Raw genomic sequence first — 20,000 nt, 5'->3', positions numbered from 1 at the left:
GAAAATGAACATTTGCCTTGCTTGAATCAAACCACTTCTATATTATAATGTCTTTTTTATATCATGACAGCATATGATGTGATCATTTCACATGTATTAATCTCTCTCTCTCTCTCTATCTCTCTCTCCGTCTCTGTATTTCAGATGGTTTCAAAGCTTCCCCACATGAAGTCCATCTGTAATCTTCATATTGACAAGCTGGAGTTCTTCCGGCTGCTTCACCCTGACACAGCCCACAGCTTCCCTCCACTCTACCGAGAAGTGTTTGGCAGTGACATCACCTTCCCTGATTCCACCAACAGCTAAACACAAAGAGAAAGAGAGAATGAGAAAAAAAGAAAAAGAGAGGGTTAGGGAGGACAGAGTGTGACAGAGAGGTAGTGTTTGGAGAATAGGGGAAGTAAAAACGAAAACTAAAAAAAGACTTTCAATTGAGTGAAACTCAGCTTACCAGCAACAGTTCTGCGACAATCCAGCACTTCTTCAGTGTCAAGAACCCCCTCTTTCCATGCCTCTCTTGTCCGTCTGTTCCAGCACCAACCACTGTTACAGGGGGCCAACACCTTATCCATCAATGTGTCTAACAGTCCCCCAGAACACACAGGGCATTGGACATTTGAATGGTGTAGTCCACCCCTTGTTTCTACCTGAGACCAGCTCTCCTGGCGGGACAGACCTCAGTTCTCCCCCCTCTCAGTTTGCTCATGAATGTAATCCCCAAGCAGTAGCACTTTTCCCACAGAGAGACCGAATGTATAGACTCTATGTTTGGCCCTGTGAACCCTGAACCCTATGAACCCGGTTGGTCAGATTATTTTAGCAGTCCAGACAATCATTGAATCATCTGGACGCGGCACTGGAACCTACTAATGTTACCGGTGTTAAGGGACCAAGAGCAGTAGAATTCCCTTTGTTACAAAACGGACAAACGGAGGGAGGTGGTGCACACCTCAGGGTGTCACTGATCGACAAAATAACAGAAAATATGACAATCTCTCTCACACACACACACACACACACACACACACACACACACACACACACATTGTCAGTCTCATGTGCCCCCATGCTCAAAGCACTTCTAACTCACTCATGTAGACTTTTGTGCAGGCACTTGTTCATTCAGTGTTTGGTGCTGTTTGTTTGTGTGTTTCTTCTTTTTTAATGCAATGGAAAACCTCAGTCCCATATCCCTTTACCCTCGAAATGCCACTTAGAGAAAGAGTGAGAAATAACTATGTTTGTTTAATTTATACATACATTTATAAATGATTATTTTAAAGAATGTATATAAATGAATATATATTAAGAGAAACCGAGAGAGAGAGAGAGCAAGAGAGAGAGAAAGAAAGAGTAATTTGGGCAAAATAGTGATCGAGAGAGAGAGAGATCGAAAAACAGGGTGTACACCTGTCAGTTGGCCTCAGGTTCCAGGGAAACATGATGTAAAAATGAGGCATGACAGGACAAACAAACAACAGATGTGGAAAAGGAGGAAGCTGAATTTCTCTGAGGAAACTGTTCAAAGAGACTTCGGAGGACCTCTTGGAAAGTTGTGATTTTGTCGCCATGTTGAACTTGGCTCTCAGGGTTTTCCTCTCTACAGTTTGCAGACTCCGCCCTCCAGAACCTTCCAGAGAGATTCTCTAGCAGAGTCACTTAGAAGGCCAACTGGAGAAGGAGTTTGATGTCTGGGGCAGGACATTTTTTTTTACATGAAGGCAAAGGGTTCAGTGCTGCCTGAGGCAATATGTGGACTCATGAACTGTATCTGAAGCAGAATGGAGGGCAGCCTGACCTGGATGGACAATCATGGTGTCACACCTTCAAATGATATGAGCGGAAGAGGAACTCTGCTAGGAAAAGAAGCATTTGTATTAGTTTGTGGTTTCAAAAACAATGTTATACTAACCTTGGATCTGCAGGAGTTAGGACACAAATAGACTCCTGTTCAGTCCCCACCACCAGACTTGGCCAGGACACCACCGTGTAAAGATTTTCAATGTAATATTTTGTAAATTGTGGCTCCTCTCTCCTTCAGCCTGTTTGACCACTTCCTGTCCTTCCGTCCTGTTGTTCTTTGACATGTACTTCAGCACAACTCAGAGTTGACAGAGATCTCAGCTACCCCCCCCCCCCCGACTTTGCAATTCTATCAGCAGTGCTCTATGGAACACATAACAGCACTATTTTAATAGGGGATAGGAGTAGGGCAGAACAGCTTTTAATGCTGATGTATTGGTGCAGTAATACATTATGTTTCCTGTATTATGTCCAACAGAAGGTAAATATTCCATCATGGGAAATTTGATAGTATTGATATTAAAAACTCTCACAAGCAACTCTAACAGAATGCTAAGTACCTGAATCTGATTGTAAATACTGATAGTGAAGTTGCCATTACTTTGTATTATCCATCTAACAAATCTGCCATGGGCCTTGGAAGTTTGCTGTCATGCTGTAAGATCCTCCTCTCTGACGGCCTGAGTAAGAACACAGCACAGTCTTTCTGGCACCTCAGTTTCTCCATAGAGCACCTTCTTTTTTAGTTTTTTGGAAATGTGAATATTCTGCATCAAATAAAGCATCAACCAAACGTAGACACTCAGGGAGATAGCTGGTCTCTGTCCCACCAGGCTTCACGTATCTACTCCACACTTTGCACCGAGTAGGAGACCCTTTATCCTTGATCACTGTGTCCAGTAGCTAGATATAGATATATATATATTTTTTTTTTTGTGAATGTCAATCACAAAGTGTCAAAGACCTTTCCTCTTTTTTCTGCATATATTACAGGATCTTTGAGCCTGAATTGTATAAGACATAGGATACTTTAAAACAAATTTAAAAAATCAATGAATAAAGATGAATGACATGTTCTATTCTTGAAAGTGAATGTTGGTTTTTGTTGTGAGATCATTTTTATTATTACTCTGACTAAATCTATATCCTTTTTGCAAAAAATAAAAATTAAGTAGCAATTCTGTCCTCTTTTATTCCATGCAGATTTATCAGGTTTTTAGCAGCCTTAGTTGGCTACGTTGGTGGTATGCCTGCTGTTATGGCTTTCTATATGCATAGATCATTATTATTATTGTTGTTGTTTGGAGTTGTCTTCTGTGGCCGCCGCTTTTAGCCTATTGGTGACATTCGGTGTAAAAGAAACTTAATTGCACAGTTAATTTTAGCATTTAAAAATGCAAAGAAGACAGCAAGATGTAATCTTCCATGGCAAGAAAAGGTTCTGTCAGGGGTATGTATTGCGAAAGGATTTACAGCCTTCGTGACATTTTTACTACCAGAGATAAACCGTATACTATTTCGTTAAACTTGCTTGACATTCAGAAAAATGTGTAGCCTACCCATAGGCTACCACTCACAGAGCTCTCCTCACAGTCAGATTAAACAGAAACGATACTGGCAATATCTGCAGACTACAATCTACGTGCACACTCACAGCAAACACTTCAAATGGTGTTTATTCCCAGAAGTTCTTCCCATGACTTTGTTTCAGGTGTTCCGAAAAACAAACTCATTTAAGTGACCCGGAAGTGTCTTTTTGTTTTCCTCTCGGAACCGTAACTTCATTTGCTTGGCGCTGAAGTTGAGAAGATCAAATGCGGCGAAGAAGTGGTCAAATTTATCGAAGAAATTGTGAACGTTGAAAAACAGTCGACCTGGCAAGCACGGACTTGGCTTTCTACAAGTAATCTGGCAACACGTACAGTGGAGTTTAACAACTTTAGCGAAGATGTCTGTGGCTGGCTTGAAGAAACAGTTTTATAAAGCAAGTCAGGTGAGAAAAATAAGTTCTCAACGTTACACTGTCGACAGTAGCATAGGCAATGAGTATGTAAACTTGTCATTTAACTTTAGACGTATAACACACCTTATCCTTTTTTTACATAAAGTTAGTGAATCAGCAAGTTAGGAAGTAAGTTAGCGGTAAATCAGCAATCACCTATCATGCTAGCGTAAAATCAGTTCGAGACTTGTGCGGTTACGGTAACTGCAGACTTTGTATTGTTTTAAAAAAACGTTAAAAGGTCAAAGCATAACATAAGGCAAAACTGCTTTGCGATCAAATAGATAGGGTGGCTCACTGGCTACTCAACTTAAGTCCCGTGATTGGTCCGTCCTTCAACTTCTGTATATTTATTTATTTATTTGTTTGTTTAACTTCTTGGCAGAAAATATAGCTTATCGTTAGACGCTCAGCGCATCTAATGATGATACTGTAACTTATGTCACTGTGATTTGAACCTTTCATCTGTCGATAACTTGCTCTGATAACACGCTGTTCGTTTTGTCCCTGTATATAGCTTAGTAAATGAACTGCGTGTATACATCAACACATATCCATTACGGACGTTTAGCATGAGTTTGAAAGGGTACAAATTCAAGGTGCACATCTAACTGATATTTTGCACTCTTGAGTTGATGTGTTGGCTCTTGTCATGCAATAGGGGCCTGTTTTGAGACAACAAAGGTACATAGAGTATGCCCAATGCTTTATCTCTCCCTGGCCTCCGTTCCTTGCTTGGGTGTTGGTCTTTCGGCTTTAAAGAATGACACAATAAAATGTCAAAGCTGTCAGACTGGATTCCGTTGTAATGCAGTACCTGCCTGGTGAGAAGAGGAATTACTTAACATTCTCTCTCTCTCTCTCTCTCTCATACACACACACTCACTCTCTTTTTTCTTTCTTGACACATTTCTGTAGGGATAGGTTTAGAGGTGGTTACATCAACACAGAGAGCCAACAGTCATGCATACCATACCCTTAAACAGAAATTAATCTAATTAAAACAAGAAATGTATAAACACTACTAGACCATAGGCCCATATGAAATTTCAGGTTTTGAGTTGTTTTTGTGAAGCGATCTATTTGCACCTAACTGGCCGGGGTCTGCTGGACAGCTGCGCTGAGTTATACTACGAGGAGTTGCACAATGGAGTCAGTGTTTGAGTCAACTTTCTGTCAAGTGCCCATGAGCAACTGTGTACTCCCCCAGATTGAGTCCAGGATGTGGGGCTGAAGGCCATAACAGGTTCTGGTGGATTGGCTGTGCAAATAAACATGCTCCTTCTTATTATTATTATTATTATTATTATTATTATTATAGTTAGTTAGCTTTACGAGTGCACGTAGTTTTAGTTCTTAGTTTAGTTTTAGTGCATTGTGAAGAAAGCCTTGATTTAAAGATGCTGAAAAGGTTAGGAAGAAAGGGTGCATGATGTCAATTATGATTTTATTTCATTCATCCTAGGTCCTTGTTATTAGACCAGTCTCTCTCTCGGGGGGGGGGGGGGGGGGGGGCGGGGGCCTGGAATTCCTGATAATGAAAATAAATGAAAAATGCTACTTTGTAAACACTACTTTCATGTCTGGTTATGGTCGCTTGTGATAGTTTTGTAAAAGGCTTGCAGTCAGTTCGTTGCTTGAAGATGTTTACAGAAAAAAAGAAACGCTGCACGTATTGAACAGAGTGGGTGCAGTCACTAGGCTAGCCTGGTGGAGAGGAAGTGCTGTGTGTGTGTGTGTGTGTGTGTGTGTGTGTGTGTGTGTGTGTGTGTGTGTGTGTGTGTGTGTGTGTGTGTGTGTGTGTGTGTGTGTGTGTGTGTGTGTGTGTGTGTGTGTGTGTTAGGGGAAGAGAGAGAGAGTCTGGGAAAGTCAGTTCTGCATATCTGAGGGAAAATTTTCTGATGAGGTCTGGGAAACGAAAAGGAGAGCTACTCATTTCAGAACTGTTGCAACTTCTCTACCAGAACTGTTCAAAGTGCCACTTGGAAAACGAATCAGTGCCAAATCCACACCGGTTTGACCTGTTTGTAATGTTAAAATATTATGAGGTACAATCTTTTCTTTTTAGAATATCAAACTCGTGTACAGAGGTCAAGTCTGTCGTGATTTAATGGATCACAGACTATTTAAGTGTTCAGTTAATCATCATTCCTCTTGTAAATTCACCTATTTGTGTTGACACATTGAGGAAGGCTTAAATGACATGCATGACACGGTTATGCTAATCACTGAGATAGGTGAGGGGAAGGCATCAGAAAGGTTTACCATTTGTTACTGGCATTACCGGACTTACCGGAAAGCGGTATGAGGCATTAAGGTTAAACCGGTCCCCCAACCATACTGTCATGCTGCCTTTCATTCCAATCCATATTGGATCAAGACAAATTGCCTAGTGATTTCAACCGCAGGCTTACTCAAAGAATGTTGATCATAGAATTCATCATGTTCAACCATTTTATGGTTTAGATGGCAACATTTTCATCAGGTTCGACCATTTTATGGTTTAGATGGCAACATTTTCATCAGGTTCAACCATTTTATGGTTTAGATGTCAACATTTTAAGGTTTAGATGGCAACATTTTCATCAGGTTCAACCATTTTATGGTTTAGATGGCAACATTTTCTCAGTTTCTGCATTTCCATGGTCTGACTGGGTGCATTTTAATAGTTGCAGTACTGGTGAATGTAAACACATTTTACGGTGCACTAGACACACTTTCTTTATTTGTTGGTTCGCAAACAAAACCATTAAAATGGCAAAACTCTGAATGACACTGTGACTCTCTCTCTCTTTTTTTTTTTTCTCTCTTTCTTTCTTTCTTTCTTTCTCTCTCTCTCTCTCTGAACTCCTGTAGAAGGTGAGTGAGAAAGTGGGGGGTGCAGAAGGAACCAAACTCGATGAAGACTTCAAAGACCTTGAGAGGGTGAGTGGGTGACCCATGATGAGTTGGCTGCACCATTCCTCCTGCTGTCTTGATGCTTTCCCAGGTGTTGATACCATTCATAGCAAATTAGCCACTAAACAGAATCAATATGGAACATTCTCTAAACATGTTATTGTTTAACATACTGTTAAGACACACAGAGCTTAAATGAATTCATCTGATATAATAGCTAAGAGAGTGGCCATGGAGAGCTGTATTGACCAGTAAGCCCATGGCATTGTTGCAGGACCCAATCAAATAGAATGAAATCTCTGCCGTTTGGGGTTGGGTTTAAAATAGAACTCCTTGTGTATTAAACAGAAGGCAGACCTCACAAGCAAAGCCATTGTGGATGTCCTCTCTAGAACCTCAGAGTTCCTCCAGCCTAATCCAGGTGAGATGCACTCCTGCAGCAGCACTCTCCTCTCTTCTCTTCTCCTACCTCTTCTCTTCTCTTCTCTCCCATCCTCTCTTCTCTCTCCTCTCCCATCCTCTCTTACCTCTTCTCTTCTCTTCTCTCCCATCCTCTCTTCTCTATTCTCTTCTCTCCCATCCTCTCCCCTCTTCTCTCCCATCCTCTCTTCTCTTCTCTCCCATCCTGTCTCTTACATCCTCTTAACTCTGATTGTCTTGCGCCCCAGCATCCCGTGCAAAGCTCTCCATGATGAGCTCTGTGTCAAAGATCCGGGGACAGGCCCGCAGCACAGGCTACCCACAGGCAGAGGGGCTTCTGGGAGAATGTATGATGAAATACGGGAACGAGATGGGGCCCAGCACCAACTTTGGTAAGAAAGAGACTTAGAGACTTTCTTCTCAGTTCTCTCACCCAATAGCACACATTAGCTATGTAGTAGTTCTCTTCTCCGTTCCAGCCTGAAGATTGCTTTTTGACTTGGATGGAGGGCAGTGCTTTAGCTCCTCACTTCTATGTGACACCTGTAGTGCAGGCTTATGCTCCTTCTTGACCACTGCAGTACTGTGCACTTCTTTACCTGATCTCCTTGCACTTTCTTATTGAAAAGAATTAGTCCTTAGTGTCTACTCCAAGGTCTCCTACTGTAATGAAGCTTGAGTGTTGTTCCTCAATTGTAAATGGCTTTGGATGATGAAAGTGTCTGCTAAATAAGGAAGTGTAAATGTACTTCAGTACCCTTGCAACCAGCTGCAGTTTGCGTCTAACATTTCAGTGTCCCACATTTTTGTTCTGTACTTTGTATCACAGCATTGTCTCAACTGTGTCTTACAAGTTGAAACTAGTTGGAAGTGAAGCTTCATAACCTCCTTGACGGGTGTATCTTAGGGGGGGCTCTCCTTGAGGTTGGCGAGTCGATGAGGAGATTGGCTGAAGTGAAGGACTCATTGGATATCGATGTCAAGCAGAACTTCATCGACCCTTTCCAGACCCTGGTGGACAAGGATCTGAAAGACATTCAGGTGCAGAGTTGGGCTGATTCATTGTACTTGGTTGACTTTTGGTTGTCTTATGTTGGGTTGTTTGGGGATAAACCTTAAGGTAGGAAAAGTTATGTAAAAAAAAAAAGAGATGCAGGTACAATTTCAATTTGCCCAGAAATGGTCCTTTCCAAAACTGGCATGGGGTAAAGATTGCAGCTTGACATGCAGATAAAGGCCCTGCCCCCCCCCCCCCCTCATATCCTGGCAGCATTACCTGAAGAAGATGGAGAGCAGGCGCTTGGACTATGACTACAAGAAGAAGCGCCAAGGGAAGATCCCTGATGAGGAGATCCGCCAGGCAATGGAGAAGTTTGAGGAGTCCCGCGAGGCAGCAGCGAGCAGCATGCACAACCTGCTGGAGACTGATGTAAGACCACACCTGTGTCACCGCACCTACACACGGACACGCACCCACACACACACGCACGCACGCACACACACACACACGCATGCACAACCTGCTGGAGACTGATGTAAGAACACACCTGTGTCCACACACACACACACACACACACACACACACACACACACATACACACATGCACACGCATGCACAACCTGCTGGAGACTGATGTAAGAACACACCTGTGTCACCACACCTACACACGGACACGCACCCACACACACACACACACACACACACACACACACACGCATGCACAACCTGCTGGAGACTGATGTAAGAACACACCTGTGTCCACACACACACACACACACACACACACACACACACACACACACATACACACATGCACACGCATGCACAACCTGCTGGAGACTGATGTAAGAACACACCTGTGTCACCGCACACGCACATGCACACACATGCACACACGCACACACACACACGCACACACACACACACACTGCACACACAGATAACTGTTTGGAAATATGGCATGGCTACATAGATTGTGTGGAAGTTGATGCTTTATGTTTTTGTTTTATTTTCCCGCCAAGCCTGTTGTGGAAAAAGACTCTTAGACTGAAGGATCCTAATGCAGTCGAGAACAGAGAGCGTTTAAATGCACGCTCAGACACTCTGAACCCTGACCATTCTGTCTACTTAAGTTCAACATCAGGTTGTACAGATAAACAGGACAGTATTACAGTATCTGCGTGAGAAAATTCGGAACAAGGCCAGAGAAATTATCTAGATGTGGTTTTCAAGGCTTATCTCAAAGAAACACAGCAGAGGAGAAGTGGTAGCTTTGAAAATGAGGAAGTTATTAACTAGCAGCGTCATTTGACCCGATGAGGAGACCCTGATGAACATGATGAAACCCCACTTCATTGGACCTTATCTCATTGGACCACTTCATTGGACCTTATCTCATGGCCCACCTCACGTCCCACCTCATTGGACCTTATCTCATTGGACCTTATCTCATTGGACCTTATCTCATTGGACCACCTCATTGGACCTTATCTCATGGCCCCCCCCCCATCACTGGGCCATCTCAGTACTGTGACTGGGCAGAAGCAGGCATCTGTGTTTGTGTGGCTGAATGACCTGCAGGGGAAAGTGGGTTTGTGATAAGGGCATCCTTCAAGGCAGAAAACTGTTTCAGTCGCTGAGGTAATGAAAGCATCTCTCTGACTCAGTGTCATCGTCACGGATGAATGTTTTGGAAACACAAGGTTGCTTGATGGCCAGAAGCACAATGAATCATCATCAGTATGCTTCTGCACAGTCCAATGAGTGGGAAAGGATTTTTCTCTCGCTTCTTTTTTTGTCAGTTTCCTCCTCATCTGGTTTAATGGACATCAATTGGTTTCGGTTAGTTAATTGGTATACTTTGGAGCAAGTTGGCCTAATTAATGATGAAGAGGGTCCTTGATTTTTAATCAAGTCTGATGCTGGAATAGTGGTAACCTGTCCAATCAGTGAGAATCCAGACAGCCAGCCTCACTAGAGTTCAACTGTTGGTCTCTGTAACACTATTGGTTAACTGTAGCGCTGTTGGTTAACTGTAGCGCTGTTGGTTAACTGTAGCGCTGTTGGTTAACTGTAGCACTGTTGGTTAACTGTAGCACTGTTGGTTAACTGTAACACTGTTGGTTAACTGTAACACTGTTGGTTAACTGTAACACTGTTGGTCTCTGTAGCGCTGTTGGTCTCTGTAGCGCTGTTGGTTAACTGTAACACTGTTGGTTAACTGTAACACTGTTGGTCTCTGTAGCGCTGTTGGTCTCTGTAGCGCTGTTGGTTAACTGTAACACTGTTGGTTAACTGTAACACTGTTGGTCTCTGTAGCGCTGTTGGTCTCTGTAGCGCTGTTGGTTAACTGTAACACTGTTGGTTAACTGTAACACTGTTGGTTAACTGTAACACTGTTGGTTAACTGTAACACTGTTGGTTAACTGTAGCACTATTGGTTAACTGTAGCACTATTGGTTAACTGTTTAAGGGGAACTAGTTAGCATAGTGAGTATTTACATGAGGGACTCCTGAGTTTTCATGACCTCATCTGCTATATGATTAAACTATTGTGTTGTTGTAGCGCTCAGGCCAGCAGTTTGATGTGTGGAGTAGGCAAGGGGTAGTGTGTGCAAAATTGAGTCCGACAGTCACTATTGCCTATTATCAAAGCCGTGTTTGTGTGTTTGTGTGTGTGTTTGTGTGTGTGTGTGTGTGTGTGTGTGTGTGTGTGTGTGTGTGTGTGTGTGTGTGTGTGTGTGTGTGTGTGTGTGTGTGTGTGTGTGTGTGTGTGTGCGTGTGTAGTCTGAACAGGTCAGTCAGCTGGCAGCTCTGGTGGAGTCCCAGCTGCAGTATCACAGGCAAGCCTCTCAGGTCCTGGAGGAACTCGCTGGAAGGATGACGGAAAGGTAACGCTCTCTCTCTCTCTCTTACACACACACACACACACACACACACTTGTGTGCTTGTGGACTTTGTTTTAGTTCTCCATCTCAGGCCTTGACCTCCAGTTACCCTTTCATGTAATGTGTGCCCTCCTTCCTCCATCACGTCCCAGGGTGAATGAGGCCCAGTCCCAGCCGCGCCAGCCTCGTGCCCCCCGGCCCAGGCCTGCCTACAGCTACTCCGATGAGGAGAACTCCAGCGGCGGCTTCACTCCATCCTCTGCACCGCCGTCTTACTCTCCAGGTACCTCACCTCCCCTCCACGGCCTCTCACACATCTCTCTCAGGCCCATTCACCAACAACAGGCCACAGCCTACCGGGCAGTGCAGTGCTAGTCGAAGGAGAATATGAGTACTGTTGTGTGTGTGTGTGTGTGTGTGTGTGTGTGTGTGTGTGTGTGTGTGTGTGTGTGTGTGTGTGTGTGTGTGTGTGTGTGTGTGTGTGTGTGTGTGTGTGTGTGTGTGTGTGTGTGTGTGTGTGAGGTTACAGATCTACACAGTTGCACTTCCAGGGTCCAGTTCTCACTTCTCACTGACCAAAATGTCATTAACAAATTTGATGTCAAGGGGAACTGTGAACATTTAAGATATTAACATACCTGAAAATGATTTTAAACCCTCCACAATGTTGCTTTAAGTGGTCGTTGTAGTGTTTTTGTTGGCTTTATTTGATTTTAACAGACATGCTGACAGCTGTTGAAGCATGGGTATGAGGGGTCACCCTGTTTCTGTTCATTCAAGTGCGGTTACGTGTGTTATAACAACACAAGTCTTCCTGTGGAGAGAAATCGACTTGTCATGGGTTAACCTCTCCATTACAGTATGCCTCCATAAAAAGAAACTCTCCTTGAATCCCTTATCTATAACAGGAGGACGTGAGTGAACTTGAGTGCTAGTGTTCTTGGTTGAGCACACATTTGAAGTGTATTTCTATGTCTTTATAGCAGCTCCTTCCTTCAACAGAAGCTCCCTGCGTCAGCGCTGTGAGTCCCCCGTCCCCCCTTCCCCCCTCTGACACAATAAAGATGACAAAGTGACAGCAGGTCCTCATCAGACAGGCAGTGACACAGGCTTGATCATCTACAGTCAATTAATGTTATAAATAAAAGATTTGATGAATTGTCTGGAAGAAATACCATGTTTCCATGATGATAAATTGCTGGATTATCTTCTAGAATGAAGCAGAATTACACTTGCCTGTCTGATTCAGATCTGATGCAGTACTGGGGTGAAAAGGATTACTAAGCCTATTGTGTGTGTGTGTGAGTGTGTGAGAGAGAGCCGCCTGATAGCTTTTCATATCTGACAACCATTCATTTGATTGCATGACAAAGGTTCTTGCAAAAATGTTACATTTCTCTCTCTCTCACACACACACACACACACACACACACACACACACACACACACACACACACACACACACACACACACACACACAGGTTAATAGAATGGCACACACGTGCTGCTGGGAATAGGTGGCCCCTCTCTGGTTCTTCCACTGGTGTGCTAACCATCTGACCCGGCTCCCCCTGGGGCCTGGCTGTCTGGACCCGAGGGACTCTTCAGGAGGGCTGTGGTGGTCACATGACATCAAAACACCCAATAGTATCTCCACCTCTGGGTCTGTGGATGGGATGGATCTGTGTTTCTTGTTGTTATCAAGATAGGGCACTTATTACTAGTTTTGTGTCTCTTATACTCCATATAGTTATACGTTGATTTGAACTAGCTCTTCTGAGTGGAGAATGAGGGCCTAATGTTTTTAAGGTCTAGGTCTCAGATATGTGAAAGCTTTTCCACATGGGAAGGGTGGAGACAGTTTGACAAATTGCAGGAAAAGAAAATGGAAGGAAAAAGAAAAAAGAGGAGAGGAAACATCAGGCTCGCAGAGAAAAGTCCAATCTCTGAAGTGAGTTTTCCATTGGGCCAATAGAAACTTGAGCTCCAGGAATGTGAAACCCAGACTGTAGACATTATCCACATATCTGAACATCTTCACAGTAGATTATAAAACAGTGGAGTCGGCAAACCTGTGTGTGTGTGTGTGTGTGTGTGTGTGTGTGTGTAAGTGTGTGTGTGTGTGTGTATGTGTGTGCGTGCGTGTCCGTGTCCACAAGCATGTGTGTGTATGTGCGTGTCCACATATGTGTGTGTGTCCACACGCATGTGTGTGTTTGTGTGCATGTGTATGTGCCTGTGTGTGTATGTGTGCACGCATGTGTGTGTTTGCGTCCACTGCCCACTCTCTGGACTGCGTTTAGACCAGGCTCTATGAAGACTGCATATGTGTGTCACTTGCCATATCGCAGCATGACTGACTGACATTTCAAACTCTGCGTTGATTGGCTGGAGGGTGCTTTCAGTCACTGAGCTGTCCTTCACAAAGCCGTTTTGACTGGGTAAACTCTTTATAGTCATGCGTTTTGACTGGGTAAACTCTTTATAGTCATGCGTTTTGACTGGGTAAACTCTTTATAGTCATGCTCATTGCCCATCACACTGCCGTTGGCCGGAGCTAGCTGTCCGGTGACCCGTAACGGTGAAAAGAGCAAACAAGCACCCAGAGCGATCCAGGTGACCCCCCCCCCCCCCACCGACAGCAGCTCAATTCTGGTCTCCATGAAGTACCGAATGATGTGTACACAAAAAGTTTCAAGAAAGCCCTTCCCTGTCCAGCCGTTTCCATCCTATTAACAGCCGTTTCCATCCTATAGCAGCGCACCCCTGTTCTAAAATACTTCATTGGTGTGGGCACATCTGAAACTATATCTTTTTTTCCATTAACCAACCCTATTTGGAAAAAGGACTTCAAGCTCCATCGCCTACCATGATCTGAACACTTTCAAACAATTCATATTGTGTTTTTTCTGTCTCCCTCTCCCACTCCTCCTTCCCATCCTGTCCTGCTCTCTCTCTCTCTCTCCTTCCCCCTGGTCTCCCATAGCCACAGAGCAGGCGTGCTGCAAGGCCCTGTATGACTTTGAGCCAGAGAACGCCGGAGAGCTGGGCTTTCAAGAGGGTGACGTCATCACACTGACCACTGTCATCGACGAGAACTGGTTTGAGGGCTCGCTGCGCGGTCAGTCGGGGTTGTTCCCCTGCAACTATGTGGAGGTGGTGGTGCCTCTTCAACACTAACGGAGAGAGGGGAGGAGGAGGAGGAGGAGGAGGAGGAGTGGAGGTGCGTGAGAGGTGACTGAACACTTTGGCCAGTTTCAGAATGCTAAGATACATCCTGTTATATCTGCACTTTGCCACCTCAAAGAAGAGAAAAAAATAACAATACCAAAATAAATCTGAATATCTGTGTCATTAGTTGAAAAAAAGCTTTAAAAAACAATCTTGTGGTGTTTAAGGGACTTGGGGTGAGTGTATTTTGCACCAAAGCTAATCATTGCAAGTTAAAATTAACAAAAAAATATAAACTCCGTTTCCAAATGTCAACTGACCACCATATTTTAACATTGATTACTTTCATGGCTGCTATTTATTTCTTGTTTGGCTTAGCAAACTTAATTTCCTGTCTCAAAATGGTTCTCAAAACACTTCTATAATGGATATGTCACACCAACCACATCCTTTCATCAGAAATCCTCATTTTTGCAAATGACCACCTCCCTCTAGTGGTCATATTTAAAAGTACAGCAGAGACAACAAAACAGCAAGTGTCTGTAGTCATTTACACCACTCCACTCTACTCTGTGTCTCAGTACACCGTACAGTTGCTACAGATGTTGTACTGTTGTTGTTCTGTTTTCCAATGTTTTAACTTATGGAGAGAGATGGAGTAGTGTGTTGTTGTATTTTTGAACATAATAACAATTTTGAAACTTAAAAATTGGTTATGAAAACCTGGTTACATTTGTGTCCCCGTTGCCTTGAGTTTAACAGCATTACAGCCTTTCAGTAAACAGGAAGTGGTGGGAATGTCTGTCATTGGCCCCCGGAGTGACTCGCGCCCCTCTGAGTGCTGCGGTGTTTGTCTGCATCTAAAGCAATGTGACAGCCACTGTCCCTGTGTGGCCTGTTTCTGCTCCTGTTCCTGCTCCTGCACAGCCAGGGCCTCAGAGGCCAGCTCTATCAAAACACAGAACACAGAACACAGAACACAGAACACAGAACACAGGAGGAGAACACAGAACACAGGCAAGCTGAGTCACAGTACTGAGTCACAGTAGAGCAGCTGCTGTAGCTCAACACTCTCCTGTCCTCTCTCTCTCTCCTGTCTCTCTCACTCTCTCGCTTTCTCTCTCCTGTCTCTCTCTCTCTCTCCTGTCCTCTCTCTCTCGTTCTCTTATTTTTCTGCTCTTGTGATCAAGGAGGCACACCAAACCTAAGCACACAAAAAAGCAAGGGAATAAATCAAAAGAAAAGAAAAGGGAGATGATTTAAGAAAGCCAATGACTCATATCAGCATTTTTTTTTAGAAAAGACTGACAGGAAATGGACCCCGAGATGGATTGAGGACGCAGGAGCAGCTTGGAGACTCATTATGATGTGGGGCTGTTTGAATGAATCACATCTGCCATCAGTCAGCTCCCTTCTGCTTTAAATCCTCCCTGGAATATGAGGATGAGTACAGGCCACTCCCCCACCCGGCTCTTAGATTTGGGTTCAAATACGCTTCATTGGCCCAGCTCTACGACAGTGTTGCCAAAACAATGGCCTTGTGAAAATAATAAAAATAAGTAATAATAATAATAAACACACAAATAATATATTAGTGAATACAAATGGAAAGGTAGTCCAATTTCAGGAAACCAAAACTACCCCCCCCCCCCCCCCCCCTCTCTCTCTCTGTTTTTTTTTTTTGTCATTTCTGGACACAAGTCAAACACCTGCCTTCTCAATAGGGACACACTTAACCTAACCTAAATGTTTACATATGTCCCTGTTTTTTTTTTATATTTAGATGTTTTATATATGTATAAACATTTCCGTAATGAAGTCATCGATATCATCTAAGCGTTTGTTTGTGTATATTAGTCTTTTATATGTGTTACATCTCGCAAATGAAGCTTGCCTGCATGTTTCTGCGTGGCGTTTTGGTAAAGGTCAGTTTAAGCAATGGTGCAATTCTTTTCAACCACGCCATTTTAAAACGCATAATAGTGCAGATTACGGGTCTTAATCTGGTTATTGGTCACACCACTCTTAATTGTAGCATAAAGGAGTCCATTTAAAGGGTCCTTGGTTGACCATAGGCCTTTCAGATGATTTGTGTTCTAATGTGAAAAGACCCAAAACCAGTCCTCTGTTGCAATGCTGCGTTCCATGTATGGCTCCACTAAACCCTACTCTGGTACTTGCATGCTGATCCATGGGTGTTTGTATAGGTATTACACTACAGTGGGGGACACTCCTATCCTTATTCAAAACACACATAATGATATAACCCATATTTAAAACGACCACATTTTGTATATGTACTGAGCATTCCATTTAGAATTGAATTATTTGAAATATTCAATTGAAAATGTTATTCATGTTTCTAATGTTCATTTTCACTATAGCTGTGGTCGGTGTTGGTTGCACAGATATTTGTACATTCTGTGAAATGTTTTTATTAATTGAATCATGAAATAAATACAAATGTGCTGAAATGTCTTGGTTTTCTACCAGTTTACGTCTTTTGGTTCAAAACTGAATTCCCTGAAATGAATCATAGTTCTTTTGAAAGCAGTTCAGGCTTGTAAAGTTTAGGCTGATGCCAGTAGGTTGATGTGTTGGTCTTGTTGCACAGAATCGACACATTTGTTCATACCTGTGCTTGTCATACTCAATCATTTCCGGCTATGTGTCTCTGATGCAGGACTTATTTTATTCACTGAATGGAAATCATTTACTAAACAGAAGTCAAGGGGTGGGATCATTTTTTTTTTTGTTTCATCTGTAGGTAAATAATTCGAAAAACCCTTCAGGTATTCATGAGGCTACGCACAAGGTGCGGTCCATGGATAATGTATGTTTCGAGTGCCTTTGGTTTGTGCATGAGATTGAAGAGGCTGCCCTCTTAGCGCTGAAGCCGCCTGCTATATCGCCATGCCCAGATGCGGGTAGGACACCGTTCGGAGGACTGTTCACGGATACCCCCGGTGATCTCTCATCAGAAAAAGGCGTGTCATTTCCCCAATCTCTGTAGCAGCCCCTTTGTCCTGTTAATCCGTTGCTGGCGATACTTATGGCGGCTGCTACAGTCAAGCAGCGAGCCGGTGGATCCAGAGCGCAATTGCCGCCGTGCTACTACGAGGGATACCTCGAGAAACGAGGACCAAAAGAGAAGGTGAGTTACTTCGTTCGTGCATCTGTGTCGTCCGCATAGACCCGAAAGACAGATAATACTCCTGGTATGCTGAGCATTTATTCCACATGGTTCCGAACACCATCCTCGGCTAGCCTGCTGTGAGTTGTCTGCATAGGCGAGGCGGGTTTTAAACCGGCTGCCAGTGTTTAGTTCCAGATGAATGCCATATGAAGTCCCTGGCTGTTACTGTGCTGATGGTCATCTTGCATCAATGAAATACTTTTCTCTTACGGAGAAAAAGAAAACATTCGTCTCTGAAAGTAGCTGAGACACTTGCTATTAAAATTCATTTTTGGAACTCAGTTGCTCTTTGTAATTGTACGGCATAACTCATAGGCTACATTGAAATTGTATGGTCAGATCGGTGCAATTAATTGATGTCGAATTGCAATCTGTCATGTTCGCCTCAGCTGTTCTTCATTTCTGACCATTTCAGTGACTTGGCCAGTGAGAGGCTGCCACTGTCTTAGCCTCCTTGTCAATGGAACAATCGGGCGGATTGTAGCCCAAATTCTCTACTGCTGAGAGAATTTGTTCTGACATGCCTCGGGTATATTTGTGTCTTAGCGCCCTATTCAGTGTCGATTCTGCCGGCTACAAGGAGAGGCGTAAGGTTGACGTGCCTGGATCATCTGAACCACTGCGATCATACTCAAGTGTGTTGGACTGCGTTACGCATGGGATCTTTTGAAGCTTTTAGGGAACAAACGCATTTTATTTCCTCGTAAATGTAGAAATTGTTAACCTTACACGCAGTGTCATGACACTCGTTGATCTGACAGACTGAACACGTTTTGCTCAAGCACAACAGTGAGTGAGGCTTGTGAAGGAGAACCATTTCACAGAGCTCGACACACTCGCACAAAAACACAACTGGGGCAGAGGGGGCTCAGGTGCAGGGTGTGTATGGAGGTTGGGCCGGGGTCGGATTGGGAACAGCTGTGGCTCAGCGCGCAGTGTGGCCCTGAGGGAGCTGTTAGGGCCTTTTGTGCGAACGGGACGCAGATTGCAGAGCACACGATGGGACTGTGTGGAAGAGATGATTTATGCAGAGATGTCGTGAGGGAATATGCTTCGCTTTAGATATTCACAGCTTTTCTGAGGCATTCCTCTTATATTTAGTCAGTTTGGGGTGTGGGATAGGAATGATGAAGTCAACATATCACAGCTGTCTCCAAACACATTTAATACTTTTATTTTATGTGAACAGCACATATTATGTTTCAAACAAATCACATGAAGAGGGTATATTGAGACACTACAAGCTAATTTGCTTATTGTCATGTTGATTTTCTTTTTTTTTTTTTTGCCTCAATTTTAAAAAAAATTCAGTAACCCAAGGCTAGAGTGATATATTTCCCAGTTTCTTAGCTATGCATCCTGCTATACGCTTTATTGCACTGAATCAAAGGGTCTGTCTCGTAATTATGCAAGTTCGACTGCTGAGTTAAATCTTGAAAATAAGAATGAAAGCTTTCAGTCGATGAAGGCTTATTGTTAATCTGACTTATTGTTGAATTTGTTGGCATGCAGGTGTCTCATCGGCTGTGGACATGTCTATGTGGAAATGCGTTGTATTTCTTCAACAACACCAAGGACACACATGTGAGTTAGAGAAGGTGTCCAAAACAGGACTTAATTGGTGTAAGGGGTTTAAACATTGTCTCAATCATTTTAGCAGTATTGCAGCTCTATTGCTTGGAAAGGTCAGTTTTCAGTTACCCTTTCATGTTTATGTGTAATCTATGATTATATTTGTAAACACAGTTATAAAATAATCTTTCTGTCTCTTTGTGTGGAGCAGTATATGGAGAAGCTGGACCTGAGTGGCTTCATCTCACTGGCGGATGACTGCAGTCGGGACAGGAACCTGGAGGCAGCCCGCCTCAGTCTGCGCTTGAAGGATGGAGAGACCAAACTGACAGTAAGGCTCCGGTCCATCGGGTCGGATGCAGCACTCCAGTGCAGGGATGACAGCAGACATAGCATCATGCCAAGGGGCACTCTCTCTCTCTCTCTCTCTCTCTCACTCACTCACTCACTCACTCACTCACTTGCTGTCTGTCTGTCTGTCTGTCTCTCTCTCTCTCTCTCTCCCACCCACTCTCTTTACTCCCTCTCCTGGGTTTTTGTGTAATTTTGTGTCTACACATGAAACCCATCAATTTCTATTTCATGTAGTAATCCTTACCTAATCTCTTTCTCTGTTTTTGTCTTCCCCTTCGATCCTCTCTCACAGGCACCTAATCTGGAAGCACGTGAACTCTGGAAAGGTTTCCTCTACGCAGTTGTGGATGTTAGTAAATGCTAATGCTTCCTTCAAATACCTTCAGATATTTCAGTTGCTACAAAAGAGTTTCTTTTCCATTTAGTACTTTAAAGATTGAGACTTTTATATAAAACTAAAGCTGAACAAAAGTATTTATATAGTAGTGTATATGTATAAGTACTCACCTACTGAGTCATTTAGCGAACTTATCATTTAAAGAATTGAAAGAATATTTGGCCTTGGTTAGACCCTAACTTTGTATCCACTTAATCTTGCTTGGTGTTGGGCTTCATAGGCAGTAGCCTCTCTGACGACGTTCAGGGTCAAGCAATGAACTTGCCATCTGTTTCTACTCCTGTTTGAGGAAAATGGTA

General features: G+C 43.4%; 3 protein-coding genes across 6 annotated transcripts in view; all 3 read left to right on the top strand.

Annotated features, from left to right (window-relative positions):
- The window catches only part of rorcb (RAR-related orphan receptor C b), a 13,362-nt gene extending 10,498 nt beyond the window's left edge, over window positions 1-2,864 (top strand). For both annotated transcript variants that reach the window (XM_012831736.3, XM_012831735.3), the window contains one exon: window positions 145-2,864. In XM_012831736.3, the coding sequence (XP_012687190.2) occupies window positions 145-306 (162 nt within the window). In that variant the 3' untranslated portion in view covers window positions 307-2,864. The remainder of the gene's footprint in view (window positions 1-144) is intronic.
- A 117-nt stretch (window positions 2,865-2,981) lies between these two features.
- sh3gl1a (SH3-domain GRB2-like 1a) lies at window positions 2,982-14,908 on the top strand. 3 transcript variants are annotated; one of them, XM_031560239.2, is made up of 10 exons: window positions 2,982-3,796; window positions 6,662-6,730; window positions 7,052-7,124; window positions 7,372-7,515; window positions 8,031-8,164; window positions 8,394-8,552; window positions 10,911-11,014; window positions 11,164-11,294; window positions 11,998-12,033; window positions 13,998-14,908. In XM_031560239.2, exons 1-10 carry the CDS (start codon window positions 3,752-3,754, stop codon window positions 14,189-14,191), a joined length of 1,089 nt encoding a protein of 362 aa, XP_031416099.1. In that variant the 5' UTR covers window positions 2,982-3,751; the 3' UTR covers window positions 14,192-14,908. The 3 variants fall into 3 exon arrangements, with proteins under 3 accessions (XP_031416099.1, XP_012687217.2, XP_031416100.1); XM_012831763.3 differs by having other exon boundaries at window positions 11,995-12,033; XM_031560240.2 differs by lacking the exon at window positions 11,998-12,033.
- A 1,928-nt stretch (window positions 14,909-16,836) lies between these two features.
- stap2a (signal transducing adaptor family member 2a) overlaps window positions 16,837-20,000 on the top strand; it is an 11,426-nt gene continuing 8,262 nt past the window's right edge. The window contains exons 1-4 of the mRNA XM_012831840.3: window positions 16,837-17,336; window positions 18,891-18,962; window positions 19,162-19,281; window positions 19,597-19,653. Of these exons, the coding sequence (XP_012687294.1) occupies window positions 17,235-17,336; window positions 18,891-18,962; window positions 19,162-19,281; window positions 19,597-19,653 (351 nt within the window). The 5' untranslated portion in view covers window positions 16,837-17,234. The remainder of the gene's footprint in view (window positions 17,337-18,890; window positions 18,963-19,161; window positions 19,282-19,596; window positions 19,654-20,000) is intronic.

This window comes from Clupea harengus, chromosome 22 (assembly GCF_900700415.2).
Source record: "Clupea harengus chromosome 22, Ch_v2.0.2, whole genome shotgun sequence".
NCBI lineage: Eukaryota > Metazoa > Chordata > Actinopteri > Clupeiformes > Clupeidae > Clupea > Clupea harengus.
The sequence above is the reverse complement of the archived record's forward strand: the minus strand, read 5'-3'. Positions and strand labels throughout refer to the sequence as shown.